The 11648-nt window shown below is 38.3% G+C and overlaps 1 protein-coding gene across 2 annotated transcripts; it reads left to right on the top strand.

Moving 5' to 3' along the window:
- Positions 1-2292: 2292 nt before the first annotated feature.
- Positions 2293-11247, top strand: LOC111147341 (Bet1 golgi vesicular membrane trafficking protein). 2 transcript variants are annotated; one of them, XM_022503338.1, is made up of 4 exons: positions 2293-2472; positions 6718-6842; positions 9494-9550; positions 11087-11247. In XM_022503338.1, the coding sequence occupies exons 1-4, from the start codon at positions 2454-2456 to the stop codon at positions 11240-11242; spliced, it is 357 nt and encodes a 118-aa protein (XP_022359046.1). In that variant the 5' UTR covers positions 2293-2453; the 3' UTR covers positions 11243-11247. The 2 variants fall into 2 exon arrangements, with proteins under 2 accessions (XP_022359046.1, XP_022359045.1); XM_022503337.1 differs by lacking the exon at positions 2293-2472 and having other exon boundaries at positions 3776-6842.
- The last annotated feature ends 401 nt before the right edge of the window (positions 11248-11648 follow it).

Raw genomic sequence — 11648 nt, 5'->3', positions numbered from 1 at the left:
ATTTTCTTGCTTCTGTAATGACTACTAGGGATACTTATTTTAAGTCATTTTTAATCACTCCTTTCTTTAGTCATTCAGTCATTCAAACCCTCAGAGATTAGGCATTCTCTATGAAATTTTCCTATGAGAATAGAGAAAAATTTCAAAGTGCTATTTTTCTTCAAGAATTTTATTCATCTTCATTCAGTATGAAGAGTCAGGCATTTTAACTTGAAAAGAAAAAGAAAATAATAAAAATAAACGATAAATGATAAAATAGAAAAAATTCCCTGTAGTCTTTATGTCAGTTGTGGTCACGTTTAATAGTTATTCTCCTGTGTATTAAAATCCATCTTTTCCAATTCATCTTTTGAATGCCTAATCTTCTCAATTGTTACCACCATAATTTGAAACTGGCAACAGTAGCCATAAACAATTACATGTATTTGGACTTTTAGGTCATAAGCTCAATATAAACCAATTTTTCCTGTCTTGAGTTCTATTCTTGCTATATTTTATTACCCCTTCCCCCCTTGGCTATATTCTAAGATTTCCCTACCATGTAGGGGAAGTAGTTTATAAAAGGACAAGTACACATGTAATTTAATTGGTCTGTTTAGGTAAACTTAACATTATGTTTTTAAAAAGTACATTTATATGAGAAAGCCTTCTTTTAGTAAGATGATTTTTCTGACATGTTTTGTTTATAGAACATGTGTACTTTTTACAAAAGAAGGGACCGTCACAGATTGTAAATTAAAAAGGGAAGTCTTGCCATCATTTCTCTTATTGAACCTCTAGTGTTTGTTTGCAAAATGTGTCCCTGATGCAGTCTTCATTTAATTTCATAGCTTTTAAAGAATGGTGGTTTATTTTATTTTTATGAAGACTGTTCTTCTCTCAAGACGTTCTTAGGTTAAGTTTATTTCCCAGGTTAATTACTTTTATTAAAAATTGTTTTTGTGGGGCGCCTGGATGGCTCAGTGGTTAAGCCTCTGCCTTCTGCTCAGGTCATGATCTCAGGGTCCTGGGATCAAGCCCCATATCAGACTCTCTACTCAGCGTGGAGTCTTCTTTCCCCTGTCTCTCTGTGTACTGCTCTGCCTACTTATGAACTCTCTCTCTATCAAATAAATAAATAAAATCTTTAAAATAAATTGTTTTTGTGTGCAACCTTAGACAGACTTACGTGCCAGTACTACAGTCATTGTTCATATTGGGAAATATGAGGGACCACTGAAATTATCAGAGATTGCATGCTCAGAAATCTCCAGTTTGGAGATTATTCCACTGTCATACAGCAGCAACAACAACCGCAAACACCCAGTGGTTTTAAAACGTCTACTGTGTATCAGATTAAAAACAACAATTGTTATTTCCTTTACACTTCAGGATAATCCTGTGAGATACAATTCTAGGGCTAACTGGTAATTCTAGTACCACCCCACCCTTGCCAAAGGGCTTTTAAACGCTTACGTTGGCACATTAACATGTGTAAATATTATTTCCATATTCTTTTTGTACATTAAAAAGTCTAAGTGGGAGAGAGTTTAGGGTTCCTTGGGTCCTCAACAGCTAATAGCCATGCCTGGTTATTTCCAGAAACGCAGCCAACCCACTAACAGGGGACTAATTCTTTTAGTGCCTCTGGAAACCCTGTTCATTGTATTGACTGCCGCATTCCCTGCAGCAGTCTTCAGCCATGGGACCTGGTTTCCTCTACTACACCCAGCACAAATTTGTTACCCTCTTCCTTCCCTTCTGTGGGTCTCAGATTACCTATGTGTGAGATCAGAAACTTGGATAAAGTTTTCCTGGACTATCCCTGAACTGACTGTAGAGGTCAGAGGAAGTAAGAGGAGGAATCAGGAAAAATGAATCAACTATCCTCCCAAGGTCTGAGAAAGGCAGACCTACGGCGTTAAATTCGGGGGTGGGGATGTGGGAGGAGCACAGGGTCGGATGGGGAGAGGGTGGGGAGGGGGTGGGGGTGGGGAGGGGGTGGAGAGGGGGTGGGGAGGCGGTGGGGAGGGGGTGGGGAGGCGGTGGGGAGGGGGTGGGGAGGCGGTGGGGAGGGGGTGGGGAGGCGACAAGCTGAGAGTAAGGTACACGCCACGTAGCGGCGTCTCCTCTGACTCTCAGACCCTGAGTCAGAGACCGCACAGCGCCCGGCCCGGCCCTCTCCGGAAGCCCCGCCCGCTCCGGGAGCCTAGCTCACGCCACGCCCCTGCCTCACTAACTGCGTCGACGGTGAACTACATTTCCCAGAATGCCATTCAAGCCGCCCCTCAAGGCGGCGAAGTCTAGGTGACGCCATCAGCCGGCGCGATGTTTAGACTCCAGTGATGTCGTGGCGCTTTGGGGAAAGAACTTGGTGTTTTTCTGGGCCCTGGTACTGAAGACGCCGTCCGGGGGACCCCTGGCCCCTTCCTATCCATCCCTCCATCTGCTTTTTTCTTCCCTACTCTGGCAGGATGAGGCGTGCAGGCCTGGGTAAGAAGAGGGCTGAGGTTCGAAGTTCGGGGGCTCCAGAACCGGCCGTGCTGGGCGCGGGGACGCGGAAGGAAATCAGACCAGTTCTTATGTCACTGGAACCTGGGCTAGAAAGCAGGATGTATGGGGGGGGGGGGGGTCTTTGGAGGCGGAGCCAAGTAGACACACACCATTTGTATCAGATCCTAGGGGTTTGCTTTAGTTTGGTTCAGCCCAAGTTTGAATGGTACATTTATAGAAAGATAGTAGTGGAGGATTGGGGGTGGGGTATGTACAGGTGCCAGCTGAACTACCAAAGTTTTCTTGTATTATCGACTGTCAGAGAGTGATTACGAAACCTGCTGAGTTCCTCAAGTCTGGCTTCGGTTTCTTGTACTCCACTCGTCCTGGGATGTTAGTTTTTTCAGAAGCGAAATTTGAAGAATGAATGTTGCATGCGAAGCACACTATTAACAATCATATTAATCTGGTAACAGTGAGTTACAAAGGTAAATGTACCTGTCGTTATTGTTAAAGGCCGTAGTATGTAACATCAGGGTCAAAGTCCATTAAAACCCAGAACATTTTTTTTTTTTTTTTTAAATATTTTATTTTTTTTTTTTTTTTTTTTTTTTTTTTAAAGATTTTATTTATTTATTTGTCAGAGAGAGAGAGTCGGAGAGAGAGCAAGCACAGGCAGACAGAATGGCAGGCAGAGGCAGAGGGAGAAGCAGGCTCTCTGATGAGCAAGCAGCACGATGAGGGACTCGATCCCAAGACGCTGGGATCATGACCTGAGCCGAAGGCAGCTGCTTAACCAACTGAGCCACCCAGGCGTCCCATAACCCAGAACATTTTTTTATCTGAGTCTTGTTCCAGTGTGAAAACTTAGGAAACAGTTTCACCAAGCACAAGGACTTTTAAGGGGCCATTATAACGGACAGCTAATAAAAACAGCATATTCTGGGTTTTGAAGCTCTATTAAGGGAGTATTTAAAAAAAAAAAAAAACGTTAAATCAGCGTGCAGCATACCTGAAAATATGTAGAATATTTGAAAAAAGTAATGTTACCTTTTTCAGTGGTTGCAATAAAATGAAAAAGGAATAAAAAATTTTTTCAGAAGTGTCAGGTATTTATTTTTTTTTAAGATTTTATTTATTTATTTGACAGACAGAGATCACAAGTAGGCAGAGAGGCAGGCAGAGAGAGAGGAAGGGAAACAGGCTCCCCGCTGAGCAGAGAGCCCAATGCGGGGCTCGATCCCAAGACCCTGAGATCATGACCTGAGCTGAAGGCAGAGGCTTCAACCCACTGAGCCACCCAGGTGCCCCTGTGAGAAAGAGCTTTTGAAAAATACAGCTTTTTATGAATACTTGGATCCTAGAAAGTTGGCCAGGTAAATTGTAGAGAAAAAAAAATAGCTAATATTGAGCAGTTTAATTTTATATGCCTAAATGTTATTTTTATCATTATTAATGATAACAGACATTTATTGTGTATTTGAGTAAGTTCTAGGTATACAGTTGATTATGGCCCTGTTTGTGCTCCCACAGCTTGCAGTCTGGTTGGTAAGTAAGAACATGTATGAAGATAAATTATAGTACAAGGTGACAACTGTACATCCAAAGAGGAGATAAGTTATAGAGCTAGTGTCTCAGGGATTCCAGAGATAGAGCACTGCTTACTTTGTAGAAACTTAAGAACTTGAACTAGAACTTGATCAATGGAGGGTGAGAGAGGCACGTTCCAGTTGGAAGCAAGACTCTCCTACCCCTCCTCGTACCCCCGAAAAATTGGAGGATAGGATTAAGCATGGTGTGTATATGGGATTATTATTAAGCCAGTGTGATTGAGATAGGAAACATGAAACCAGAACCCCACTGAGGGGATAACTTTTAGTGCCAGGCCAAGGAGTTTCGATCTCATCAATAGGTCCTTTGACTCCCTTGAATGTTTTTGTGCAGCAGTGTGCCATGATAAATTGCAGAAAAGGGACTTGAGAAGTTGTGGTTCTCAGCCCTGACTGTACATTAGAATCGCCTGGAGAGCTTTTAAGGCACTGATACCTGGACTGCAGCCTAGACTAATTATATTAGAATCTCTAGGATAGAATGTTTTCCCATCCCCCCACTCCCTGAAGCTCCCTTGTAGTTGAGTGGAAGGATGCTTACTTAAGTGTCTATTATCATTTACATAGGTATGATGTGATTCTTTTTATTCTGGATTTTTTTTTTTTTTAAGTATCAGATTGAATTGACCTGGAATTTTAAACTTGGGATAAATAATGAAGCTGATAGGTATTCATGTGGCACACTTCCCATGAATCTCTAAATGATTTGGCTCAGTTAGGGTAGAAACTAAAGAAGTAGCATTTGTCTAAATAGACACAGGCTGAGGGTGATTTTTGGCATTCACTAGCTTTCCTACAACTTCTCATGCTATATTTAGAGTTTTATGGATAGTGTATCAGCAATGGAGGGAGAATTTGAGGACTGCACCTCTTTCTCCCGGAACATACTTGTTTAACATTTTGTTGTGGTTTTTGTAGTGGTGGGAATTGTGTAAGTGTCTGCTGCATTTAGTCATTAGGTATAGAATATAGAAGTATGAGACATTGTCTCTGCCCTCAAAGAAGTTTATGATTTCCTTCTTGGCAAAGGCAGGCGCATTCAAAGTTGACTAACAGTGAAGTCAGATTGTATTAATTCATATATGAGTGTTTTTTTAGTGTGCCTTACTGTGCATTGTGTGTGTGTGTGTGTGTGTGTGAGTACACTTTGTGGGGGATATACAGCCATGAGTGAAACAGATTTAGTTTCTACCTTTACAGTATCCTCTAGAGTATGATACTAGTGTTGTGTGTAGTTAAGAGTTGTAAGAATTCAGAGGGAGTTTTGCCTTTGAAAGAAAGTGAGGTTTGTGCCATATCTTGAAAGAGCCTTTACACCCCAACCATTTACACCCCAACCATCCTTCAGCTACCAGCACTGTTACTTCCTGTCCTTCCATCTTTCACTGTGTCTCTGGCTTCATCTATTCTTTGAGTTTACAGAGACCTAGTCTCTCTATCACCCCTTTCCTTCATTTCTCCATTGAAACTGCTTCTGTCCCTGTCCAGTGTAGTCCCCACATTCCATATATTCAGCTTCTCTTTTGGCAAGCAAGCTCAGCCTCTTGGGGCTCTTTTCTTCAGCCCTAACGCTGTAAACCTCTTGATCAAACTCTTGATCAATCCAACCATCCACATTCTTCCAGGCTAACTGGTTGATGAGCACTTCTTCAGAAAAATCACACATCCGGGAGGACTGACACCACCACAGTATGTTGCCTCAGCCAGGATCATTTCATCCCCTTAGGACTTGTGTAGTCCTAGTCATTTTCCCCCATTATTCTCCTTACTGATTTTTCCAAATGATACCCTTCCTTAAAGACAGTCTTATTTCTTCCTTTACTGAGAAAATTGATGGTATCAATTGTTTAAAAAAAAAAAAGTGGTTAAACAACACCCTGCTTTCCTGTCGCAGTCCTCTAGCACATTTGTATACAGATTCACTCTCCAAGGCTCATGCCACCTGTTTGATTGCCTGATGAATACCAAGTACTTTATTAGGCAGTCGCTGGGACTGTGTATTCTCAGTGCAATTCCCTAGAAGATAGGCTCCCAACAGTAGTACCCAGAAAGAAAAATGGATCTGATGCATAGGAGTTTTGGAAATATTTGTTGAATGTGTGTCCCTCTTAACTCTCAGCTAATGTTATCCATAAGTAATTCCAGCTCTCTTCTATTTAAAAGGAAGAGATGCCAGTAAAGGATTCCCCCCCCCCACCACCCCTGCCCCGCCCTGCCACGGGCTTCCTCCTGCTATGTTTATCCTCTTTCTCCCTTTTCCTTCATCGCCAGGCTTCTTCAATGGACAGTTGATGCTACTACTTTTGAATCCTTTTTAAAATTTGTAGTTCTGTGGAGCAGGAAATGTATCCTGAATATCCTTGTATATCAGTGCCTATTAACGTCTTGTGGACAATCAATAAACAATCAATAAATAAGTATAAGAATGAATTGAACATTCTTTGCTTAAAAGAGGGCATTAGAATTGTTCTGATCTCTATTTGGTTATTAATCTTAAAAATTTCTTTGAAGTGTGAATATTATAGACATACGTGGTCTGCAACGCCCTCCAGGGGTCTTTTTTGGTTCTTTCCTATCAAGGTTTCAAAAGTGGCTTGTTTTTGCTACAACTATACTGTGATTCTGATCCTTGCAGGTGAAGGAGTACCTCCTGGCAACTATGGGAACTATGGCTATGCTAACAGTGGCTATAGTGCCTGTGAAGAAGAAAACGAGAGACTTACTGAAAGTCTGAGAAGCAAAGTAACTGCTATAAAATCTGTAAGTATTTAACAGATGTTATATACTTTCAAATTTATGTATTTATGTACATATTATAAACTATTATTATTGGCATCATACTAAGGAATTCAGTTACCCAAGTTGTGTATTATTCAGAAAGGTCAAAATGCACTCAAAATATAAATATGATTTAAGTAGAAGATTAGAAAACGTGGCCAATCAAAACATATGGTACATTTGTTTATTTTTTTTAAACTTCCACTTTTTTGGTGTGTGGGTACATCTACAGTACTGTATGTTGTCTGTAGTAATGTCTCAGAGCAGTCTATCTTCTGGCCCCACGCAGCTCTTTTCCTGACTTTTCTTCTTCTTGTATTCTAAGCTACACATCTCAGTGTTTCATATTTCTACCTTTGTACCCCAGGTCAGTCAACTGAGTTTAGTACTTCTTTCTTTCTGTCTCTTCTTTTTTATTTCTGATACTATCCCCTGGTTTTCTTGGCTGAACTACTGAGAGAGCCTTTTAACCTGTTTGTTTCTCATTTATTGCACTGTCTGTTCTGAGCTATGTACTGTTGCCACAGCCACCTTATCTTTTTGGGCTGTTTTTAAAATTGTATGAATACAGTATATGTTAATTTAAAAAAAATGCATCATATGCTCCCGGAAGTCTCCAGTGTCTCCATATGTAAGAATGGAATTCACGCTCTGTAGCTTGATCAAATAGGTCCTTCAGAGATTGTCCACAGCTTTTCAGACCTTATGCCCCACACTTTTCGAATGTGTATATGTTTTCTGCAAGACAGCTAGAGTACTCTTTGTGTGTGTGTGCTGGCTGTCACTTGCACTCCCATACCTTTGATCCTGCTATTCCTTTGCCTTAGCGATGTCCCATCCCTCCTTATCTTCACTAAATTTGCCCATAGTAAAGGCTCCCCTTCACTGTACTCCTTCCTTCTTGAAAGCTTTACCTGATTACCACATCAAAAGTCACTTTTTTCCCATGTGATCATAAGACCATTTGTACCATTTCTCTAACATAGGGATCTGCATTGGAATTATTGGTACGTAGAAGAAATTTACCAGAATGTAGGGTTTTTCTATTGTACTTACTTTTATCTTTTACATACCACCTAAGCATAATTTCTTATTAGTGGTACTGAGCTTAATATGTATTAAATAAAGGAATTGCAAAAAGGTGATCCTAACAGCATATGTGATTGATTCTGTATTACGTTAAACGTGCTCTACACTAATAGAGCATTCAGTAGAAGCTCATGTTGCCAAAACTTAATTGGTATTTCATTAGTCTTTGGAAGATAGAATTGTATTCAGCCTGAAGACTATTACATCTGAAACGAGTATTGTTTTCAAAGTCGTATTAAATCAAAAGGAGTTGATCAATGAACTAAGTAATATTGTATAATGTTACAATTTAGAAAATCAATATTTAGAGGGAATTAAGAATTAAATGTTTTTTGGGTTTTTTGTTTTGTTTTGTTTTTTAAACTCCAGTTGATAATTTAGGCTCCTTGTTAGAAGAAAGCTTTTTCCCTCCTGGAAAGTTCTTTCTTTGGCATGAATGACAGTTGTAGAAAGTTGTTAGGTGATTTGGGATATTTAGCTTTATAGTTGTTTTTTTTACCTCTGAATTGCTAAATTTGGAAAAAAGCTCATGTTCTGATCTATAGAATTCTAGTATGGTTTTGTATCAGAATCACCCCATATGCTTTCCACACAAGATAAGTTGAGAATAATATTTGCAGCAGTTTGCCAAGATTTTCATTTGTTGCTTGTAATTTATCCAAATATCTTGGAAGTGAAGCCTTTGATGAATTTTCATATAAAGTATTAAATACGTTTTGGCCTGAATAGCAGCCATAACCACATAAATAGTATTTCTTTTAGGTTCAGCCTCTTTCGGCATAGCTCAGAGTGGAGGTAACAAAACTTGTCATTTTTTTTTTCCAATTTATTACCATATTTTATTTTTGAAGATTTTTATTTATTTGACAAAGAGAGAGAGAGCACAAGTGCATGCACGCACAAGCAGGGGGAGCGGCATGCAGAAGGAGAGGGAGAAGCAGACTCCCCTCTGAGCAGAGAGCCTGATGTGGGGCTCAATTATAGGTCCCTCAGATCATGACTTGAGCTTAACCAACTGAGCCACCCAGGCGCCCATATTATCATATTTTAAAGAAAAATAACCTTTAGAATCTAAATAACCAGTTTAGGTATATATTCAAAGTAATGTCCCATTTCATTAAAAAAATATTAAATACTTAATGTAGATTTGAATTGGTAATATGGGTACTTGTATATATCTTTTAAAACGTAAAGAAGAAAATACACAGATAAGTGCTGTTGTTTAAATATAAAGAGAGGAAGAAAAAAGCATGCAAGGCCAAGAGAATCAGAAGTATGTATCAAAATTAAAAGATGGAATTAAGTATTAAGATGAAATCAAAATGAAGAACAGGGAGACAATAGCCATAGTTGAGAAGGAGTAGAAATTCTAAATTTCCTTTTCATGTCAGTGGGAGAAAATATCAGAAGAAAGTTTATGTATTTTATATTTTCAGAAGACAGTTTTATTTGAGAAAAAGTATGTTTAGAGTGGTATTATTTTTACTTTATAACACTCAAATACCTTTATATGAGTAATAACATAATGTGCTTTTTTAAAATAGCTCTCCATTGAAATAGGCCATGAAGTTAAACATCAAAATAAATTATTAGCTGAAATGGTAAGTAGTTCTGACTTTAAATTGAAATTTGATCTAATATTCTCAATGTTAGTCTCTTAATCAGGAATAATACCATTTTAACTTTTATCCATTTTGAAATTAGAGATCATAAGTCCTGGATTCCTGCCCTTTTGTATCTCATTGCTTTGAAATAACTAATAAGTTTATTTATTTTCCCATTTTTCACCTTGCCTAACACAAATGGAAGGAGGAGGTAGAAGCCATTGTAACTTTCATCTTGTATTTAGAAACACTGTTAAAGACTCAGGACAAATGACTATTTTGAGTGTTCTTAGAAATCTCAATGAATACAGATACCAAGTAATCAAAAAGCTCCTCATATTCAATCAGCTGAATGTCTTTGACTTAATGTGAACCCATTTCTTTTGCTTAATCTCCTCAGGATCACTCCTGAACAAATAAGATTTGAACATAGTAACATCCCAGAGCCTTTCATCTCAAGTCTCAGTGAGCTCAGCAACATACACCTTTTCTTGTAGCATCTCTTTCCATTCTTGAATGCTTATTTTGGATGTTATTTCTCTGGACCTTCCCTAGTCTCTCCACTTGCTTTTAAAATTGTATTATTAAAAAATGAGGATGGCATTAAAAAATAAATATGGCATTGAGAGCAATGTTTGTATGGAGGTTGTACATCAGAATCACCGGGGGACCTTTCAGGAAATATTTATGCCTGGTTCCCAATTTAAATATACTGATAAGAGAATTTCAGGGGCAAGGGATTTACACATACTTATTATGAAAAAAGGGAGTGTCCCAGGTCATTGTGATACATAACCCTGGTGAAGAACTATAGATCTAAAGTGCTTGAACTCCATAAAACTTGAGCTGTGCAGAGGCTATCATATACCTTTACATCTTAGGATATTGAGATTTCTATGAAAGTGGAGTATTTCTAATCCACACCTAGACCTCTCATCTTTAGGACTTAATATGGTAGTTTTCCCCATTCATATTTGTACTCTTAACCACATTTTACCACTTCTACATGATTTCTCTTAACTTTTAATAGACTCTACTGTACTTCAAGGTCAGCCATCTAAATAAAAAGATCTTAAAAATAAAGTACATTTAACTGCTAACCATATTAAATTTTGGATGAGTTATTGTACTGACTTACTGAAAGCAGCCAACCATTTGACCTTGGAGAGCAGTGCCCCAACAAAAACAGAAAACACCTGTGTGATAATAGACAAACTACATACCTTTATTGTTAATGTTTTTTTAATTCACACGATTGGGAAAAGACCTAAATAGTTTGGGATTTTGAATTACTCTGGTCCTGAAAGAAATGTTTATTGGGTAATGAAAGAGCTTTTTATTCATTGAGAGAATTACTCTGTTTTGCACAGCGTAATCAGACTTGATTACCCAAGTTACAAACAGGTTCCTGAGTTGATTAAACACTAAAAGTATCATTAAAAATGTATTCTAATAACAGTATATTCAATTATTTAAATGTGCATATGTAGAATATTAGAATCTAACTATTTCGTTTTCCTTTTCTCCTCACAGGATTCACAATTTGATTCTACTACTGGATTTCTAGGTAAAACTATGGGAAAACTGAAGATTTTATCTAGAGGGAGCCAAACAAAGCTGCTGTGCTATATGATGCTATTTTCATTGTTTGTCTTTTTTGTCATTTATTGGATTATTAAACTGAGGTGATGCAAGTAAGTGTGAATTTGGAATTTGTTCCAACTTAACGCTTCGGAGTGCCACTTCGGTAAAAAATCAGCATCAGAACATTTCTAATTTTCAAATATTACGGCTTTTTCCATGGAGGATTACTGAATTTTATTTGTTTATAAATCACATTACATAAACAGTGCTCTTTGAATACTGTTGCTTAATAATTCATTTTTTGCCCCTATTTTCAGGGGTATTGATATGGCCCGAAGTCACGCTAGCCCTAACAGTTTTTTTTCCTGTTGTTCGTTGTCAGATTAAATAGCCATACGATACTGTGCTGTTAGCATAAATGTAGGTTTATGTTCCATGTGAATAAACTTAGTGGGAGAATAACAGAATTCCTGGAGAGCCTGTTGCTGAACTCTTGAGGTAGTGAACTAGT

Source organism: Enhydra lutris, unplaced genomic scaffold, assembly GCF_002288905.1.
Source record: "Enhydra lutris kenyoni isolate GAN:26980312 unplaced genomic scaffold, ASM228890v2 scaffoldscaffold16, whole genome shotgun sequence".
NCBI classification, from domain to species: domain Eukaryota; kingdom Metazoa; phylum Chordata; class Mammalia; order Carnivora; family Mustelidae; genus Enhydra; species Enhydra lutris.
Note: the sequence above shows the minus strand (reverse complement) of the source record. Positions and strands in the feature narration are given on the sequence as shown.